This window comes from Sinohyriopsis cumingii, chromosome 8 (genome assembly GCF_028554795.1).
Source record: "Sinohyriopsis cumingii isolate HCF-2022 chromosome 8, ASM2855479v2, whole genome shotgun sequence".
NCBI lineage: Eukaryota > Metazoa > Mollusca > Bivalvia > Unionida > Unionidae > Sinohyriopsis > Sinohyriopsis cumingii.
The window spans coordinates 43,735,236-43,758,465 of NC_142968.1; the positions used below are offsets into that span (position 1 = coordinate 43,735,236).

General features: G+C 37.0%; 1 protein-coding gene across 2 annotated transcripts in view; it reads right to left on the reverse strand.

Moving 5' to 3' along the window:
• LOC149793387 (fibrocystin-L-like) overlaps nt 1–23,230 on the reverse strand; it is a 221,327-nt gene that overhangs the window by 144,063 nt on the left and 54,034 nt on the right. For both annotated transcript variants that reach the window (XM_089967368.1, XM_089967369.1), the window contains exons 10-15: nt 18,770–18,840; nt 15,224–15,340; nt 12,193–12,282; nt 7,740–8,008; nt 6,581–6,645; nt 3,492–3,651 (exon numbers count right to left, since the gene is read on the reverse strand). In XM_089967368.1, coding sequence (XP_089823494.1) covers nt 3,492–3,651; nt 6,581–6,645; nt 7,740–8,008; nt 12,193–12,282; nt 15,224–15,340; nt 18,770–18,840 — 772 coding nt within the window. The remainder of the gene's footprint in view (nt 1–3,491; nt 3,652–6,580; nt 6,646–7,739; nt 8,009–12,192; nt 12,283–15,223; nt 15,341–18,769; nt 18,841–23,230) is intronic.

Genomic DNA, 23,230 nt, shown 5'->3' on the forward strand with positions numbered 1-23,230 from the left:
GTCAAACGCTGTATTAGGCTACAAAATGAAAGAAGGACAATCACTCTAACAAAATTCCAGGGCAAAGTGATCTGTCAATAAGCACACTTCCAGGTAATTACCATAATAACTGCCAAGTTTCATGGCATTTCCAAGAAACACTACAGGACTAGTTGCACTAACAAGATTGTATCATTTATCACAATTAACTCCATGACAAAAATTGCACTAACTCCAACAAAAATTGTACAAGAAAAGTGATTATCAGTTATGTGCATCATCCAGCAATGACCATACTTTTAACCAAGTTTCAAAGCAATCCACATAAACTGTGGGACCAGTTGCTCTAATGAGATTGTCATAAAAAAAAGGACAATAACTCTACCAAAAACTTTAGGATCAAAGGGATTTTTTTATATGCATGTCTTTATGTGACGATCATAATATTAGACAATGGGAAGCAACAGTTATAAGTTAGCTCCCCTTTCTATCTGCCAGGTGGCTACCTTTATACCTGGATATAACCAGATTTTATCTGAGTGAAATTTCAAGAGGATACTCACATTGCAGGGAAAGGTGGGATGGATTATTTGTAATGTGATCAGTTAAAAATTATCACAGAAACATAATTCAGTAAAAATAATGTCCTTTCTCTATCAAATATACTGTCTGATCACATTACAATGGGAGAATATATAAGAGGATAAAATTGGGTAAGAAAACTAATTTCTTATGCTTGAGTAAACATGATCATAAGATGCCTCTAAGTACAGTACAAAACCCTATCACTCTCTTTGACTTTTAACCTGCTATAGTGGATAATACAAAAAAATGCATGCAATGATCTTTGATTTGACTCCAAGTTTAATTATGTCTGGCAGTCATAAAAGCATTGATATCTATGTTGTCAGATATGCACAAACATCATTCAATTTTGCAAGAAATGCCTCAATGAAAACCCTTTGCCAATGCTACGATATATATCAAAAATAGTGATGAAAAGATTTTCAAGATGGCTGTGGTGTTATTTGAGCACCATTTTCCTTAGAACAGGCTACATATTGCTAATAGTTTTAGTGAGAACCACAAGTCTATGTGATCAACCATTCAAGTGAGGCAAAGATGATCAGGATGGCCATCAAGGTAATCATGATGTTGCATTATTTCAATACAGGGACAAATATATATTGCAAGACAGAAGTAGCTGTTTGTTTTAAATGTCAGTATATCCATTCATTCTGGAGAAGTAGCTAAGAAGGTCTATCAAAGTCTGTGACTGGTCTGATTTTCATTTAGGATCAAGTACATATATGCCAACCCAGAGAAAGGTTAGCATAATTTTGTTAGTATAAATGGCAAAAAAGCATACTCTGAGTACAAAAAGTGTCAGCTATATATAACACGCAATAATTACAGTACAATGTATGAAAAATGTACATTTATATTTGCTACTAAACTGGATCTGACGCAGGTCAAAATACTTGGCAAACACGGGCAAAATCCATGTGGATTAGATCCAGAATAGAAACATAAAACATACTGAAAAATTATTTATATTCAACATTCACTTTAACTAGTCAACATGTCTAACTTTAGCCAAATGATTGTTAAGTCCTTGACCTTTTTCTGACCAGACATGTTTTTAAGTTCATTTGCTCTAAGAATTTGCATCCGCAAGTCAATTCGTAAAAGTCCGTTTTGCTTAATATCTGGTGTCATTTTCTTTCAAAGAACCGACTGGTCTACTATATATCATTAGAAGCAGCCATACCAAGATTTTCAAGATAGCCAAAATGCTTGCCATATTGTCTTCCAGTTTCAGCATCATTTTCATTTAGTACTAATAAGACATGATCAGAAAGAAGTCTTTAGGTGAAAACAACATGTAGCTATGACCATCCATTTAGAAGTAGCAATAAAACGATTTGGTGGCCATGTTTCTAGGTATGTACTAGGATTTATCAGCACAACAGCACAATACTGGCTATGTAGCAAAATTACATAATTTGCAAAACATAAAGTTTTCTCCTTCACTAGATGGTTTCACAAATCAACACACAATGGAAATTGTCCTTCCAGTTGTTTTGTTTTCTTTCCTGGAGAAAATTCTGAATCTTAGCTGAATATTACAAAGAGGAGATACAGTGATAGCAACAACTGTTTGCACAATCCAATATGGCAGCTAAAGACAGGAATGGTAGCCTCAATTCTGAATGAACCAATCATATTTTTGAACTCTATTCCTATATGCATGTGATACATTTCTATCAGAATGGAACCAAGAGCTTGTCAAAAACAGAAAATTGCAAGGAAATTTTTAATTAATTTTTTTAATTAAAAAATGGATTTTTAATAAGAAAAACATACACCCATAATCAGGTCGAAAATATGGGACAAATACATGAAAAATGGGACACTTGGCAGCTATGAAGTTCTGAAATGGTAAATATAATAGATTTTCAAAAAGGTGCTGTGATATACATAACGGAAGGTCATTTTTGTTTAGAACCAACTAGACTTTGGGAAAAATCTTTCTGAAAAGTTTGGTCCCAACTGCAGAGGTAACGCCAGGATTTTATCAAAGGATTTCCCCCTGGTTACCAAAATAAGATGGGGGGAGAAGAAAAAAGGTGGAAGGAAAATGGATATAGGTCAATATTTACCTAACATTTAAATGTCCATCTCTCTTTCTTCCTGCTCCACACTGTTGGGGCTCTATCAAAGTCAAAATTTTCAAATGATGTCCCTTCTAGTTGTATAAAACTCAAACAACCAATTTCCAATATAAAAGGTAACTTTTCCCACAACTTTTGCAAATATCACAGAACATACCTCCCATTTGTATTCTGACAACCAAGAATTATGAAACTTTTTTTGTACATTTTGGTTTCTCTTTGGCAGCACATCTAACTGAAATATTGTCCTCCATTTCACAAGAATCGCCACTACTTTCTTCACTCGCCTATTTACTTTCCACCTTCCCACAAGCACTGATTTCAACTCAACTTTCCACATTCCCACCCGTTAACTTGATGCTGAAAATAATCATAATTTTACATTCTGACATGGTTGACTTCAGTTTCTGGAAATGGACCAGAGATTACACATGCATATTGGAAAGTGAAAGGGTATCACTTGCAGAACCCCTCTATGACACATGTTTCAGTTTAAATAATTAGCAGGATTTCCGAGAATCCATTTGTATTAACATTCATCTACAGACTTTGGAATGGAAGAGGTACAGTGAGAAAAAAAATATCCTTACTTCTGAAATTATTTTTTCAATTTATTGTAACAGAAATACGTGATTGCATGCCCTGGGAGCATCTCTACAATCGTCCAAGCAGTTTGGGAGAAGAAAAGATAACTTGTGCTAATGAATGCTGGACAACAGGCCATCATATAAGCTTTTCTGGTCCATGACCAGTAGAGATGAAGAAAAGGGTGTGGGGTTGGATTTCATCACTTCAAGATTAGTAAACTGGTCAAAATATGGACATATCTTCCCTCACCTGGATCTCATTCGATACCATGGAGGTGACCCTTAACCTCTGTCGCTCCTGTTGTACATTGCCCGAGTATGCACTTGTCAAGGTTGTGTTGAAAAATTTGGCCCCAACCTGAACAGAAGCACCACTACCAGTGTCTAAGTGTAATATGTCCAGGTAGTAGCTAGGAAAGTGAAACAAAACATTGATCTAAGTGATATATGAGGTTAAATATGGTACAGTTAATCACAATATCTCCAGAAGTAAAGTTTTTTAAAATAATTTAGCTAGAAATACAGATTTCCACACGATACTTTGCTATAAAATCACCTTTTGTTCCACATGTATATTTAACGCATATTTTGCTTTTAAGAATTTGAAAAATTTATATTTTGTAAAGATACTGAATTTTAAACCTTTGTGCATATCTAATGACACTTAACATTGTAATTCACTGTAATTTGGAATAGGCTGGTTTTCAACTTGACAAGGACTAAACATTAAATTTTTCATAAATATAAAGTATACAACATTTGGTTGAAAGACGCCAAAATTTGGTACAGGAAAGCTTTGAAATGCTGGGAATCACACTCATGCATGCCTGAAATAATAATGATGACTTAATAGAGCACTTAAATCTTTTAAAAAGCTTTACTGGTAAGTACAGCATCATCACATAAAGGCATAAGAACATTTTGCATACAGACAACATAAAATAATTTAAAATGCCTTACAAACACTATAAAATTATGAATTATTACAGACAAAAAACATAAATCATAAATGGGTTTACAAAAATAACCTAATGGGTTTACAAAAATAACCTAAAAACAAAATATGATTTTACAAGACAGTTTCAATCTAAAAATAATGACAAATGGATGAATGCCAAATTTATTCTTTCAAGTGAAAAACATGTCTTGAGAGTACTCTTCAATGTGATCATCGCCTTTGAGTCTGATATCAAGAGGCAGTTCATTCCAAGAAGCTGGAACCTGATATACAACTGAACGTTATCCACAAGACTTAGTTTTTATCTTTAGGATACTGTGATTTGATTTTGATTTTTAACGTAGCTTTAACAATTTTTCAGTCATATCGCTACAATGTCTGCAATGTGGCAGTTTACAGTGATGTCTAGCACTGGGGCATCATGCCGCAGACATGTAGCATGATGTCCCACCCAGTCACATTATCCTGACACCAGGAGACCAGTCCTAACACTAACCTCTTAACGCTGAACGCCAAGCGAGGCAGCTGTTAGTACCATTTTTTAAGTCTCTGGTATGACTTGGCCAGAGATCGAACCCATGACCTCCCGCATCTGAGGCGGACGCTCTAACCACTAGGCCACCGGAGTGGTCCTTTAGGATACTAAGAATATGAGTATGAAATGATGAGTGTAAGCTTCTAGCAGTGTATACTTGTGTGAGATCATAGACATGTTCTGGACCAGAGGCATCCAACAAAATGTAACAGAAAGAAGAGATTTTGTGGTTGATTCTACTATTAACTGGTAGCCAGTGGAGTTTGTGAAGAAGTGGAATGATATGATCAGTTCTTGGTGCTCGAAAAATGATTCCAGCAAGAAGTTTTGGACATTTTGAAATTTCTGCAGAATACAGTATAAGACCAGAAAGAAGAGTGTCTAGAGTCTAGAGGTCTAATGAACAAAGGTTTTTGGGACATCAAACTGTGAGAAGATTGTGAATAGTGTTGCTATATCTAAGCTGCACTACAAGTGTTCAGGTCATATGTCTGGAGCAATAAGAGAGAGTTGTCAAAAAAAACCACCTTGATTTCTAAGTGATTGTCTAAATTTAATGTGAGTGCCACTGATATTAATTGATTCTGGTAAATGTTGGGCTAGAGAAATTCTTTGTGAATGGCTTCAGTTTTATCATCATTTATTTGTAGCTTTTACACTTCATCCTTGACTTTACATCAGAGATGCACTTCCCTATGCTTTGGATGGTAGAGGAAACTTCATTTGGACTGCTAGATTTGTACCATTGAGTGTCATCAGCATACAACTGGTGGGACACAGGATCGCAATTTATAACACTTTTTAGAAGCTGTGTATACAGAATCAAGAGAATTGTTCATAGAACAGAACCCTCTAGGACACCATCTCAAATATCATCCGTGCTGGAATGTTTACCATTTACTGAAAATATTTGTATTCTGTTTTAATGATTTGAACCATGATAAAGCAGTACTGTGGATGACAAAAACATGCTGCAGATGGTGAAGATATCATGGTCAATTGAATCAAAGGCTGCAGATAAGTCAAGAAATGTGAGAACTGAAATCTTACCATCAACCATTAGTGGAGAGAATGTCACAGGCAGCTTTCAGGAGGGCAGTTTAAGTGCTGTGACAGGGGCAATAAGCTGACCAGAAATTACTCAAGAAATTATCTAAATTTATGTGAGATGCCTTTTGAGATAAAACAACTTTTTCTAAGACTTTTGACTCGAATGAGAGGTTAATGACATTGTGGTCCAGAGATGGCTTTCTCAAAAGGGGCTTTACAATAACAGTTTTAAAAAGTGATGGAAAAACACCAGTAGAAAGAGAAGTATTTATGAATCACACCCTTTTGATGTCCAATCAATATAAAAGCTGCATACCAAACTTGGTTAAGATCCAATAATTATCAGTGAAGTTATTTTGTGGGAAAAAACTGTTGATGGATGGATCTCATTATTAGAGGACTCCACCAACTTCATCAAGCTAAACCCTAATACCATGTTAAGTTATTATGAAAATTCACTTTTTGCTCCACATGAAACTATGTCAGATACCCAAAAAATTATAATAATAATAATAGCAGAATTATAATAATTTAACACTGACAAGTAATATTCTATTAGTTTTCCTGCCTTTTATATATGCCTTAGCACCTAAAATAATTAAACTCTTCAGTTTATCCTTAAAAATAAGAATATGTCAAAATAAATTAAATGGTTCTTGAATTTATAAGGGAAAATAACAAGAAATAAAATCATGAAAGCAGTGGTTTGTGGATGTACAATAACAGTCATATGTAACTGAATTAGTATTTAGTAGTGTAAAGAAGATAAACAGCAAGTTCTTTTTTTCAATTGTACCTTTTTCCTTTGGTCAAAGTGAAGCGAGGAGAGCTCTGTTCACCTGGAAAACTTGCAATGAGAACCTGAGCAAATGGAAACAATTTGTTGTATGTTATGAAATGAACATTTATAACATGACTATGTTCCTGCTGTCACCTAATGCCATATTGAAGATCATACTCTGTATTCTAATGAAAGTCTAAAAACATAGGTTCTGCAACTTTGATTAAAAAAAGTCAGATTCATTGAGATCTCTGGTTTCTCTACTAGCATAAGAAATTTAAATTACAAAGTACAAGCTTGAGTTATAAACCGAGTTTCTTCCTCAAAAAATTTCAAGAATTTGGAGGCTGTGTCTGTCGAAAGCAAACAGCATAGACCCTGGTCAACCAGTAATTATGAGATGGCAATTCTAGGTCTGCAATGCATTTGAACTATAAAAAAGTTAAAACAGTAGTCACCTTATCAGTACAACATATCTGGACTTTGAAAGGAGGAAACAGAACAAAATTCCAAGGAACACAGATTTTGTATTATTCAATTTTTGATAATTCATTATATTCAGTCAGTTTGTAATATACAAGTTTCCAAATATGTCAATCTGCACTAGTTATATTAAACATATTTAACAATCCTACTATTAACAATTACAAAATTTTCACAAATTTAGCAGTTTCCAAAAAACTGTATGCTTGCAAAATAGTTTTTCAATTTAAAGTAGAAAAAACACTTCTATGAAAATATTATCCATCATTATTGCCACTTTTTCATCACAACAAGCTCTGCATGTTTTCTCACCAGAAAAACATACTTATGCTCATTTCAAATAAAATTATGAACAATAATTTCAACTTTTTGCTGGGTTTAGTTTCTAAATTTTATTTGAAATGAGCACTCACATAATACCTTCTATGTATGAATAGGGTTTAACAGCTATATAGCTACAATTATAAGTTCCAAAAGCATAGATAAATTTTAAGAAAACTTGATGAAGATAAACATTTCCAAATAAGTATAAATATGACATCATACAAGAAAAGATCAAAGGTAAAGGTGTTATAAGATACATAAAACGACAAAGGTAAAAAGATACAAAATAACTCATAACCATGAACAAAAAGGAATTCTCTGCAACAAGAGTTCTACATATTCTCTTGAAATTAAAGTCAATAATTACCTTTCCACTAGATGGGCCAGTCTGACTAAAGTAAAGCTTGGCTTGACCAACACATTTCACAACAAAAAGGTACTGTCCATCATGAGGAGGTATGAAATAGCCAGACAGGCGAGACACAAAATTATCAAAATTCGGATCCTCAAAATGTGCATCATCAGCAATACCAGAATGATAATCAGCCGCGCTTGTGCTGAGGTTCCAGATTTGTTCCAAATTCTGAAAACTCTTCTGGGTTGCACTCCAGTATTCTAATTTTAAGCCTCGACCTCCTACAGTAAAAACATGCATATAAAGTATAAGACTTAGTAAACAAATCTTATACATACATGTGTTCTAATAAAACTCATGCATATTAAGTGTAAGACTGGGTAAACAAATACTATATCTGTGCATTGCATTGTAAACTCTGTAATCAAATCATATTCTGTCATGAAAAGTGGTTGCTTGTTACTAAGCATACAAAAATTTCGCACACAAACTTGAACTGAACAATGAATGGCTATATAATTTATAAAAGGCTGTGAAAGGGAAGAAACTCTTACCCATTACCTCCCCTTACCGCCAATAGATGGCTATCCATCGACTGCATGTTTACCAGTTTTAAGCTGAGTGACATATCATCTAGTCTGTTCACACATTTGTGGAGATGTTTGAGGGTTCTGTAGTTGTGCGATCTGGTAAATATTCTCAAAGAAACACAATATACTGCAAAATTTGCTCTCTCCATTGAATACAATCCCCAATCACATTAAAAATAGCAGAATAGGTATTAGGAGGAAGTAATTCTGCATAGGTGACCTCTACCACAGCACCATTGTCAGGAAAATGGCATTCTGTATATCACAGAAAACCAGCTCTCCTACATTACTGAAAAACAACAGATGGTTACATAACCTGTGACAACAACATACACAGAGAAGAAGAAAATAGTGAATTCTTCTTTCCAGGTGAATCCAATAGAAGTGCTAAACCAGCACTGATGGGTTCGCAGCTGACATCAACTAGACCTGATGGTCACCTGGACCACAGCTACTGGACCCACCTGATTAAATTCTTGTTTCTGCAAAGCAAGATGATGAATATAAAACTTGTCAATGTTGACTGTGCATGCCATCAACTGTTTCTATTATGTCTTGGACTGAAATGTTATATTTGCACATGAGGTTTGCTGTGATCGCTTTAATTGCATAATCCGAAATCTTCATAAGGTATATCTAATCTTTTGAGGACTATATTCTCTTTCTCAGCCTTAAATAAAGAAAAGAGAAAATGTATACAACTTGTTTCTGTGCTCCTCGAGTACTGGTTAATGACAGAGTATGGATACCATCTCACATCACCGCCTCGCTTGACAAAGAATGGCCTCTGTTTGATCGCTCACTGACAGCAACCTGTTTTTAACTGCACAGCCTAGCTGAGTCATCAGAACCATGGAATCATCCAATCTGAACTGGTATGAAACTTCTTCACTCTGCATGCCAAAGCAGAAAGCATGTCTTGTATGATAGCAGCTTCAGTGAGGTCTTGGCTAAAGACTTGAAATGGTCTGGATTGAGCCACATCAAAACCAACAAAAGACTATTTGGAAAGCAGGATCAGAGATTTTGGCCTTTAAAAGTCAACATTAGCATCAGATGTGAGGATCTTTATCATGACCAAGATCTCCCCTGCCATGATGCCTGTTAGTGTCAAGTATCATGGAGTGGGAGTCTGTGAGAGCAATGCGAGCCAACTCATTCTACTAAACACAGAAAAAAATCAGCCAACTGAACCAGAGAGCCAGGATTTGTTCCATATGAGAGGGGTTGCCAGAATCAATTTGCATTTCTGATCCCTCAATTTCTTTTATCAGTTTGGTAACAAAACTGCAAGGAGGGGGAATAGGTCCAAAACCTCTCCCAACTCACTGATAGCACATCCATGTCAGGTCTTTTAGGTTCATGACTGGAGAAGCAAAGGTTGGAAGCTATGATTCAACTACATGTATGTGTATCAAACAGTGTATCACTGAACACCACAAATGCACACACATATCTGCTAAAAGACCAACTGATGAAATGGACCACTTGCTGTGAAGGATCTGGCCCCTTCTTGACAGTGAGTCAGCAAGGACAATCATCCTGATCTGGATGTTTATCTGTAGCTGAAAACAAAATTACACAAAAACTTCCAAACTGGAATGGTTATGTTGGGTATTTTCATAGACCCCTATCTCTCCCTGCATCCCACATTTGAGAAAATAGGTCACCACCACTATGTTTTCCAACATCATAAGAACAACTTTTGTGTAGAGTTGATCCTCTATGAAGTGAAAAACACTGACTGTAGCCATTTCCAAAAGGCTGATAAGAGCCATCTCCTCCAGCAGGGCAAAAGGTGGGGTCTCCAACCATACAAAATGGTTCCTGTACAAACCGTAACTTTGGGTTGGGGCTTTCCAGGGATTCCTGCCTTAAGCTCCTGTTTGCTGCACCAAAAAGTCATACTTGGGTAACGATCAAAACTCATTGATGGAGTCTACCTGAAAAAAGGTAACCACTGGGCCAGAAGGGTTATCTGCAAAAGGTGCTTGAAAAGGTAACCAAGAAGAAAACCCACTGCCACATTAAGCAAACCAAGTTGTACAAACTCTCTAACTGAAATCCATAACCTTTTGGAAATCAGCACATGAGTTCAATAATCCATACTACATGTACATGAGGAAGACAGACAAATTTTAAATTGGTAAATAACTCCATACCTGGGTGGGCAAGATGCTGGGATGAGTCAAGGTTTGGCTTTTCCAAGTAAACTAAAAGGTCTAGATGACCTAAAGCAAACAGAAGGTCATTCTGGCCTTTCAATAAAATAGAACTTCCACCACTGCCTCACTACAGCACCCGTATAACTTAAGGTTCTGCTTATAACTCTGAGACAGGTGTGGATCCCATTTTCTTATAGAAAATGCCCCCAATTTGATCAATGTGAATAAAACTGTGATCCAAATAGGTAAATAAAACCTCAGTAAATCCCTCATTTTACACTTGAAAACAGCAGTTAGTGCCAGAACTGCGAATCAGCATTACAAAATTTACTTTGTTATGAACTGATATTTTTTGTTAGATTTTCTTTATAAAACAAAATTCTCAATAAATTGTAAATAACAATATACATTGAAATTTCAACCAAATTTTGATCAATGCCTGCTGATGGTAACATTTTAAGAAATAAATACTAAAGTTAAAAAGTGTTTTGTCAAGTGAAGTTCATGTTTAAGTTTTATCTTTTAATTTGGTTTTATCATAATCAACATAATTATATGCCAACATGTATTTAAACATAATGTCACTCGACCATCAGTGATGCCCATGAGTGTTTCTGTGAGAACCTCTTTAGGTATTCACTGTGCTTTGATCTCATACATAAAGAAGTGTTGTTTGCATTCTCACAATCAATTAAAAGTTTACCTGCATTGTATTATCATGTCACTTAATCTTTTGTATCAAATCAAGTAATATGGGTATACAAAAAAAGTTGAGAGTTACAAGACTTTCATAAGACTCTGTTTCATGGTCATGTGCAAGGTCAACCCATTTTAACTGACTAATCAAACACTGAAAACATTAACTACAAGACTTCACACATATATCCTTGCTTTTGCACCACATGGTTGACCAGATGCATTCTGACCATAATGTATGAACACTGTAGTTGAGGATGATTATCGCTTTTGCAAGCAAGACATGTTCTGTGTGTGTCTTCATTTGCTTTACATACTTCACTTCAACCAAAAATAAAAAAGGGGAAACTATCAACCAAATCACAATAACAAGTCATTATTTAATCAAGCCAAAAATATATTGCAGTGAGTAAAAAAAAAAGCAAACAACACACACCACTATTACAGTGTTTGCGCACAAAGATACAAAGTCCACAACTGCTACAAAACTTCTCATAAGTATCGAAAAAAATCAATAATGATTGCAACACGGAGCAAATGCATTAATATGCACAGCTATACTGACTTTCTAAACAGATGGGTTGAAATCATGAAGATCTAGAATTATTTAAAAGGTTTTGAAGTCCAATGTTGATAGTCCTGAGTGAGAGAAAACGTTAAACATGAAATTGATGTTTAACCACCTAGTGTTGGTTAAGAGGATGGAGACGGGTAACACATTTCTTCCCTGTACGATATATGGACATAAAAGACAAATTTGTTCATGGAAGGCTATATTCAGGAGATACTGTATTTTATTTTCCTGACTAACTGGATCAATAAATACATTTAAAGGAGAATGAACTAAACCTGCACTCACAGCAACATTCACCAGTGTTAACTCTGACTGCATTAAGTATCTTGACTTTATACATTCAGCAGTATTAGTTACATAAACATTTTCCAAATTAAAATATTGTAATATGGTGGAATGACTCAAGAATAATCACATAAGTACAGTGATTAGTATTTTACCTGTAAACTCAGATCCCAGGTCAGACGGTTTTGCTGCAAGCTCACATGTAAGGTAGGTATCCTTCACCTTTTTGACTACACATTCAGTTTCTAGAGAATAGTTAGAAAGCTGATTTAAGATTAGAAAATAACGTAGGCTTAATAATTCATATTATCTATTTGTATTCTATTTGAACTGTTTAACCCTTTAGCTACTAGAGCTGTGGTGCAGTTTCACTAATGCTGAGTGCTATCATATCAGTTACTGAGACTAGTGAGGCTGGTTGATAGGCTGAATGTCTTGTCTTGGCATCCGTCCGTCTACGAGAGACGATGGCATAGCTCCAAAGTACGCTTTTGCTTATCCTTCTTTTTAGCTCTCTTTTCAGCTTGCTTTATTCTTCTCTTTTCCTCTGCGTTTTGAACTCCCTGCCTGACAGCTAGACGCCAGCTGGAACGGTTGTTTGCACAGCTCTCCCAGTTGTTGACATTGATGTTTGCTGTCTTCATATCCTTCTTGCAAACATCTTTGTAGCGCAGATGTGGTCGTCCAGTTGGTCGTGCACCTTCTGCTAACTCCCCATATAACAGGTCCTTGGGAATGCGACCTGGGTCCATTCTCTTGACATGGCCGAGCCAGCGAAGGCGCCTCTCGCTGAGTATGGAAAACATGCTGTTCATGTTGGCGCGTTCTAGAACCTCTGTGTTGGGTACTTTGTCCTGCCACTGGATGTGCAGAATGCGCCGCAGACATCTCAGGTGGAAGCTGTTGAGTTTCCTCTCGTGTCTTGCATAGGTGGTCCATGTTTCGCTGCTGTAGAGAAGTGAGCTGAGCACGCACGCTTGGTAGACACGCAGTTTGGTCTTCTCTGTGAGGTTGGGGTTGTTCCAGACCCTCTGGTTAAGTCTGGCCATCACTGCTGCTGCCTTGACAATCCTGCTGCCCACCTCAGAATCAATGGAGAGTGAGCTGGAGATGTTAGACCCGAGGTATGTGAAGTTCTCGACAACTTCCAAATTGTACCCATCGATGGAGACAGAGGGAGGGGAGTCTGTGTCCTGTGCCATGACATTTGTTTTCTTCAAACTGATGGTCAGTCCAAATTCCTTACATACATGGGAGAGGCAGCATACCAGCTGCTGAAGTCCATCTTCCGTGTGTGATGTCAAGGCTGCATCGTCGGCAAAGAGCAATTCACGGATGAGTACCTCTGTGACTTTAGTCTTAGCACGGAGATGGGCGATGTTGAACAGCTTGCCGTCAGCCCTGGTATGGATGTACACTCCCTCGCTGCAGTCCTTGAATGCGTACTGGAGAAGCATGGAGAAGAAGATGGCAAAGAGCGTCGGTGCAAGGACACAGCCTTGTTTGACTCCGCTAACGACTGGGAATGCTTCAGATGTTGCGCCATTGAAGCACACTGTGCTGTGCATGTTCTCGTGGAATGACATAATGACAGCAAGCAGACGTGGGGGGCAGCCGATCTTCTGCAGAAGTCTGAAGAGTCCACTCCGACTAACCATGTCAAACGCCTTCGTCAGGTCTACGAAGGCAACGTAGAGGGGCATCCGCTGCTCGTGACACTTCTCCTTCAGCCTATCTCCTGCAGCTACGTCAGCTGCAGGAGATAGGCTGAATACTAGAGTATCATCAAGGCTGACTACAAAAACTCACAATAAAAACATGGTTACATTTATATTCATTATTTTATTAGTTTTTACTGGATTTCAGTGAAATAAAAAACAGCTTACCTTGTACAGTGTCTGTTATTCATATATTTCCACTTTATGTTACAAAGTCGAGAGTGGTACCTCTCATAACCGTCATTATCCACACATAAATGACGATGTATATTCCAAAATATGCCCACATCTCCATGATGCTGATTTTATACTATTTGCTTGACATAATCATTTGTTCTTTCACAAGCTTTTATGTCAGACATTCAGGAAAAAACTTGTGAAAAAAAATCATTCTCACTGCTTAGTCCAAGCTTGACTGTTGAACCAACACGAGAATCAAAATCATTGATCTCGAACATGGCGAGGTCATCACTCCATTGTGCAAGTGGGACTATGTCCGCCACGTCATCCGATTAAAAATCACTTGCATCTGGTGTTGAAACAGGATTAATATCAATATCCGATCCATTTTCTAAGAATGATCCATTAAACTCTTCCATATTGCTTGCACTGAACCCTTTAAAGTTGCTCATATCTGAATCGGAATCCATCTTTGTTTATCTCAACTACACGTTTCGTAAAGTGCAGAAAACCCCCGACAGTGTGTCTAAATTTAACCTCTCAGCTTTCACAATTGTATCAAAATGTTTAGTAAACAGTCCTCTCATTGGTTATGATAATCAAAAATATTTAAACTTCTGTACTTTCAACCAATCAACGTTTAGTTAACATAGCAGTCACGTCTGCATAGATGCGACACTGGGGTTTCGAGTACTGCTGAACTATTTGCACATAAGCAACACTGGGGTAGTTTTTGTTGTTGTTGTTATAGAGTTTAACGTGATTTTCAGCACAAGATAGGCTATACATGGCGGCCAGTATTTATGGTGGAGGAAGAACCCAGGAAAACCTTGGGAAGAACCATCGACCCATGAGAAGCTACCGGCAAGCTTTCTCACATATCCACATTGGCTGAGCCCGAGACTTAAACCCACGCAGACAGAGGTGAGATGGCAGTGATCCGTGATGGAGAGAGCTTGAGACCACTTTGCCACTCGGGTAGTAAACTAGGCTTATTGGTACTGCATATATGCGTCAGTGGGGTTAGGGAGCTATTTACGGGTGACACTTAGATGCGGTAGCCGTAGCTAAAGGGTTAAATAAATAAGCTTATTTTTTAAGGTTAATATTCAAGTATAAAGTAAACTTGTCACAACATAAATCTTTCTGGTATCAACAACATGAATGGAACTCAAACTGTCAAATACATTACATTAATATTAAATAATCTAAGTAATTAAAATTGCTTCCTTGCTTTCTGTGAGAATGCCATCTAAATTCACATTTTGCACATAAACACTGTTCTTACCTCCAACATAGGCCCTGGCCTTAGTATAAGGGGGATGCTCATCAAAGTGCCTGCCATATATGGTCAACAGCTGGCCTCCCTCGGTGCTACCAGATGTAGGAGTGATGGATGTGCTTTCTGAAACAAAACATATCTAGTGTAATTCAATTAATCCTCCATCCTTATAAAAGTACTCATACATTCAGCACCTACATCCCTATCAAGGATACTCACACCTTCAGCACATACATCCTTATCAAGAGTACTAAAAAAATGTATTTAGAACATACATCCTTATCAAGGGTACTAAAAAATTGTATTTAGAACATACATCCTTATCAATGGTACTAAAAAAATGTATTTAGAACATACATCCTTATCAAGGGTACTAAAAAAATGTATTTAGAACATACATCCTTATCAAGGGTACTCGTACATTCAGCACCTACATCCCTATCAAGGGTACTCACACCTTCAGTACCCACATCCCTATCAGGGTACTCACACCTTCAGTACCCACATCCCTATCAAGGGTACTCGTACATTCAACACCTACATCCTGAAATTTCTTGTACATTAAGCACCTACATCCAGACCTTTCCAACCCTAACAAGACCTCAGTAAGGCAGTAGATTTTTTTCCATAAGTTGGGCCAGTTCTTAGTAAGGTGTAACAAACTTTGATGTAAAGCTAGTTTCAAGATAAATTTAAAAGTCCAGAAGTATGATTCAAGACTGATGCACCAATGGTAAATATCATGTTCAATTCAAAACTTTGTAAAGTTTACTTTAATTTTAATTACCTCCAGTACAGTTTCACAAACTGCAGTTCCAGACACTATGGAGCTTCTTGATATCTCTCAACTTGACATAATGCTTTTTTTTAAAAGCATTGGTGATGGGAATTATCTTTCCTGCCATATGACATGCTCAGATCAACACATGAATGGATGACAGTCCACTAAATGTAACTGTTGCCCTTCCAGCTTTTCCCCCCAAGAATCTGACTATTCCATTTTATTCCTCTGTACTATTAAACATCTTATGAGGTTTGTTGTCCCTTTTTGCCCAAATTTGTTGGACACCATTTTACAAAAGAAATGTGCAACACCTAGAGCATGCAAATGTTTTTGTGTAGTTTAAAGCATCTGAGGAACTCCAGTAGAGGCAGTCTGGTTCCCTGATCAATTCCACTGAAACTAATATGAAACTCAGATCTGAACAAAACATGGACAAGACAGTATAGGGATTTTACTGCAATCATATTTCAGTAATTTGTGTTATTATTCTGTAAGTCCATATTTTAAGATTAACTTTTGTAAGACATATGGCAAAATTGTCAGTGTTGGCAGGTCTGCTTATCAAAGGTACTCATACATTCAGCACCTACATCCGTAACAAGGTACTCATGTACATTCTGCCTCTACATCCTTATTAAATTTCTTATACATTCAGCACCTACAGCCTAAATTATCAAAGATACTCATACATTCAGTACATACATCCTTATCAAGGGTACTCATGCATTCAGCCCCTCCATCCTTATCAAGGGTACTCATGCATTCAGCCCCTCCATCCTTATCAAGGGTACTCAGCATTCAGCACCTACATCTTTATTAAAGTACTCATACATTCAGTACCTACTTCCTTATCAAGGGTACTCATACATTCAGCCCCTCCATCCTTATCAAGGGTACTCATGCATTCAGCCCCTCCATCCTTATCAAGGGTACTCATGCATTCAGCCCCTCCATCCTTATCAAGGGTACTCATACATTCAGCTTCTCCATCCTTATCAAGGGTACTCATGCATTCAGCACCTACATCTTTATCAAGGGTACTCATACATTCAGTACCTACTTCCTTATCAAGGGTACTCATACATTCAGTATCAACATCCTTATCAAGGGTACTTGTACATTCAGTACCTACATCCTTATCAAGGGTACTCATACGTTCAGCACCTACATCCTTATCAAGGGTACTCATGCATTCAGCACCTACATCTTTATTAAAGTACTCATACATTCAGTACCTACTTCCTTATCAAGGGTACTCATGCATTCAGCACCTACATCTTTATCAAGGGTACTCATACATTCAGTACCTACTTCCTTATCAAGGGTACTCATACATTCAGTATCAACATCCTTATCAAGGGTACTTGTACATTCAGTACCTACATCCTTATCAAGGGTACTCATACGTTCAGCACCTACATCCTTATCAAGGGTACTCATGCATTCAGCACCTACATCTTTATTAAAGTACTCATACATTCAGTACCTACTTCCTTATCAAGGGTACTCATGCATTCAGCCCCTCCATCCTTATCAAGGGTACTCATGCATTCAGCACCTACATCTTTATTAAAGTACTCATACATTCAGTACCTACTTGCTTATCAAGGGTACTCGTACATTTAGCTCCTCCATCCTTATCAAGGTTATTCATGCATTCAGCACCTATACCCTTATCAAAGTTATTCATGCATTCAGCCCCTCCATCCTTATCAAGGGTACTTATACATTCACTACCTACATCCTTATCATGGGTACTCATACATTTATCACCCACCTATATCTTTATAAAGGTACTCATGCATTCAGCATATACATCCTCATAAAGGTACTCATACATTCTGTGCTTACATCCTTATCACAGGACTCATAAAGTCAGTATATACATCCTTATCAAGGGTACGCATGCATTCAGCACCTATACCTTTTCAAGGGTACTCATAAATTCAGTGCCAACATCATTATCAAGGGTACTCATCAACTGAGCACCTACATCCTTATCTTGGGTACTCATACATTGAGCACCTACATCCTTATCACAGTATTCATACATTCAGAATCTACATCCATATAGGGCACTCAAGAATTCTGTACCTGATCCTTAATTTCCCTGTAACATGATTGAATACAGATATATTTCTTTTATCAATTTAAGTTTGAACTTATCAAGCTGTGAAGCCAATTGAGCCATTTCCTCATAGTGGATACTAAACTATAATGATGTTGTTATTGTTCCTGTAGGGTTTAACACCAGTTTTCAGCACAAGATAGGTTATATATGGTGGCCAATATAGATGGTGGAGGAAGAACCTGGAAAAAAAACCCAGTAAGAAACACCGACCTACGAGAAGCTATTGGCAAGCTTTCTCACACAACCATGTCGGCCAAGCCTGAGACTCAAACCCACGCAGACAGAAGTAAACTATAATGACTGTCATATACTGATTTTATTGAAATATAAATAAATTTGGCTTATGTAATAAAAAAGTGGTCCCTCAGTTTTAATTTCTAAAACTCAGAATCAGGTCATGCACCACTTTATTTTCAACAACATCTAATAGAAAGTAATACAAAGATCCATTATTCCAGCCATCTATACATCCATACATAGAGATGTGTGAATGAGTCATATCATGTTGACACAAATACCTGATACCGATGGGATGTCAAGTTAATGCTGAATTAATATGCATGATCTCTGAAAAAGTAATCTGTATTTATGTCTCTTACTTCAATAGAAACAAACTCTTAAAATATACTAGATTTACCTGTGTAGGCTTGAAACATGGCAATCTTGTCGTCATTGAAGATCTTCAGTGTGGTGCTATCAGGAAGAGATCTGTAATATAAACATAGAAAACTAACTACAGCAAATAAATGAAGAAAAAACAATAATAAATAAATATGCCAGAGAAAGCATACTTTGGAAATAAGTACTTTAAATTTGTATTCTTTTTTTGACACTGTACTGTCATCATATGTAATTATTGATAAGGACCATCCACTATGTCTCAATTGATCTTTCTATTTGATAAGGACCATCCACTATGTCTCAATTGATCTTTCTATTTGACAAGGACCATCCACTATGTCTCAACTGATCTTTTAATTTGATAAGGACAATCCATTATGTCTCAATTGATCTTTCAATTTGATAAGGACCATCCATTATGTCTCAATTGATCTTTCTATTTGATAAGGACCATCCACTATGTCTCAATTGATCTTTCAATTTGATAAGGACCATCCACTATGTCTCAATTGATCTTTCTATTTGACAAGGACCATCCACTATGTCTCAATTATCTTTCTATTTGATAAGGACCATCCACTATGTCTCAATTGATCTTTCAATTTGATAAGGACCATCCACTATGTCTCAATTGATCTTTCTATTTGATAAGGACCATCCACTATGTCTCAATTGATCTTTCAATTTGATAAGGACCATCCACTATGTCTCAATTGATCTTTCTATTTGACAAGGACCATCCACTATGTCTCAACTGATCTTTTAATTTGATAAGGACAATCCATTATGTCTCAATTGATCTTTCAATTTGATAAGGACCATCCATTATGTCTCCAATGATCTTTCAATCTGATAAGGACCATCCACTATGTCTCAATTGATTATTCAATTTGATAAGGACAATCCATAATGTCTCAATTGATCTTTCAATTTGATAAGGACCATCCATTATGTCTCCAATGATCTTTCAATTTGATAAGGACCATCCATTATATCTCCAATGATCTTTCAATTTGATAAGGACCATCCACTATGTCTCAATTGATCTTTCAATTTGATAAGGACCATCCATTATGTCTCCAATGATCTTTCAATTTGATAAGGACCATCCACTATGTCTCAAATGATCTTTCAATTTGATAATTTTAGCAGACACATATGCCTCATTGCACATTACCTAAAGGTCTGGATATGTCTACTTCAAAGCTACCTTCATTCATGGCTAATATATTTAAGAATTACTCAATCTCAATCAATGTGGTGGTGAATTAATTTAATTGATCGCCTACTCATATGTTTAAATCCCTCTTATTGTTAGAGCCTCTCCCAAATCCTTTTATTAAATATAGCAGGGATTATCTTTATCGCTAATTTTCAGTTAATGAATAGTCCTACCTAACCCCTTTTTTAAAAATGGCAGTCTAATATTTATCCCTAATTTTCAGGTCAAGAATAGTCCATCACCATGTACTCTAAAGTTCTTTCCATGTTCAGGTTTCTGAAAGAACACAGTCAACCAGTTTTACTGATATCCTGATATTTTCGGTGTAAGAATGTACTACCAGACTTCATGATTTGGGCTACCATAAGCTAAAATTCAGTTAGCCAAGTAGCTACTACCTTACTCCCTCATTTTAACAAGCTATTTCAAACTCTTTTTCAGGGGCCCAGAATGTACAAGGAGTCACCGTTAAGGATCACTGCCATCTCACCTCTGTCTGCATGGGTTTGAGTCTTGGGCTCGGCCTAAATGGGTATGTGAGAAAGCTTGCCATTAGCTTCTCGTAGGTCGGTGGTTCTTTCCTGGGTTTTCCTGGATTCTTCCTCCACCATTAATACTGGCTGCCATGCAAAGCCTATCTTGTGCAGAAAAATGGGGTTAAACCCAACAACAACAACACACTCTTTTCAAAACAACTTTTGTCATATTTCAAAAAGGGAAATAATTATTGGTGACTTATAACAAGGAGATTAATAGAATCTGCGTTGGGTTCCAACTGAGACAAGGATTAATAGAATCTGCATTGGGTTTCAACTGAGACAAGGAACCCCAAGAGGGGAGACAAATAATGTAACTCTGTGACTGGGATTTCTTGTCTTGGTACAAACAAGAATACAGGTTTTTCTCACCCAATTTTTCCCAATCAAATTAAAATAACTCTGCACTTTTGCAACTTAGTCCTGTAGGTGGCCTTCAGTTGATGTGTCCAGACAAGACATGTGTTTCATGATTAAGGTGGTAACCTGTGCAAGGAATCTGGTTCTTGATGATGAAAGAGGATGCCATCATGAGTAAAACAAACCCATTGTGTTCAAACTGCATGTAATTCATGTCTGCTGATACGGCATGTCTTGTAGGAAGGGTGTGCCAGAGATGACCATGAAATTGGTTCAAATATGTCTTGTTCAGCCAGTTAATACCCAAGATAGGTTTCTCATTGGGTATGAGGTAAACGTTTTTGATCATGTATACTCAAAATTGGAGTTGGTTGGATGAATCCTTGTTTTGTCTGATATCCTCTCTTCTATGATGATGAAAGGTGTCACCAATTGTGGAGCATTAACAACTTATCTTACTCTTTCTACGAAGAGCAAGAGGAAGTTAGCTATTTGCAGTATATATGCCTCAAGAGGAATAATGCATTGATTTGTGCACCACTGGGAGAAAATGTGCCAATTGTCTTCATATGCTTTTAGAGTGAAGGTCCTTACCAAAGAGCAATTCTCTTCACAGCTGGTTGTTAGAATTGATTATTTTTGAGAGAATGTTTCATAAGATAAAGAAATGCAGAGTAGGAATGAAAGAACTGCCATTTTGGCTGTTTGAAGAGATAAGGGAAAATCTAAAATCTAGTAAAAATGTATACACTCAAATAGTGAAAATGATGAAAACAAAGGGACAGATATACAAAATATCTTTACAGTCCTACAAACACACTGGGTATTACAAATCCCAAAGATTAGCCCATGGCTAGAAGATTACATATGTGGAGTTACACACTCCATCACCAGCACACTTGGCTACCAGTCACATTGGTCAATCAAGCCGACAGTATTCCAGGATGGTCAATCAAGCAATCAGTTCATACCAATCTCAGTCAGTAATGCCCGATCACCTGCTACTCGACCATCAACACTTTACTTGGCTCTGTGGCTGCTATGGTTCAGCTTCACAGCTGCTACGGTCAATTCCTATGGTTAGCTCTACAGCTTGTACCACGATGACTCCAATCAATCTGGTCACTATGGTCAGTCTGACCACTCCGACCACTCTGGTCAACTTAAAATACATCTAACACCATGTACTCTGCATGACACGGGCATATACGATAAAACGTAATGATGTTATAAATGGTGAGCTACATAGATTACATTATCGGCACAATAATTACAAAACATGGCGCAAGTTCAGAAGTGAATCCAACCGTGCCTGACAAGAATCCTACAGTACTAAACGTTTCTTAAAACTAAAAACTTATATAGTGCCAATATAAATCTCCTGGTAAAAGTCACAAACAAGAATAGAAAATATTTGCATGATACTATGTAAGCTGAAGCTACATAGAAAACATACAAAAATAAACGTGGTAGTACAATAGTTATAACTTACAGACATGAAATTAATAACTCACATACCTCTACAGCTGAAGATGTGCAAGTCCTTAAAGTAGACCGCTCACTGACCAGACGTTCTGTAACGTAAAGATTTTGTCTTACGGTGAGGCATTTATACACAGATGATGCCACAATGCATGTTTCTGTGCTGGAAGTATTTGGTTCTTCCATCGAAAGTACTTCACACATGCAGCATAGAATGAACCGAACTCACTATTTCTAAATCTTTGTAGAATATATATAAATCACCCTCAGGTATTGTTGTACACAAAAAACAAAACCCGAGTACATGTATTTATTAATAAATAAAAGGATTTATAAAATTCCGTTATAATGGTGACACTGATTCTCTTGCTTTCTGTGTCATGTTTTGTATCAGAGGTGTTGGAGGGAAGTTGTACATATCCAGCCATTTCAACTGCAAAGGTTTTGAGTCTAGGACTGGAGATACATAGGCTGGGAGTTGATATTCCACCCTGCTGTAAACAGGCTTAAAAACAGGCAGTCCCATCAGGTACATATCTGAATAAAAACCAAGGGACAAGAAGACCATTCCATCTTAGTTTATTGTTCTGGGACAAAGATCTGGCTATTATGTTAGGAGTCCTGGGATATGGCAAACTTGTATATGGATCTGTTGTTGACAACACCACTTTAGAAAGTCCCACACCAGGACGCAAAGGTCTTGGGACTTGGTTCCTCCTTGTCATTTGAAATAAGTGACCACTATTGTGGACAGAATGAGAACTCCCTTGCCATGTTCCTGTCACCACTGAAAGTTTTTCACATCATCTCCAGAATTTATGGACATGAAGATGTCATTCCTAGGGACTGGTTTCCTGAAAGGATGGATGCAGATGGG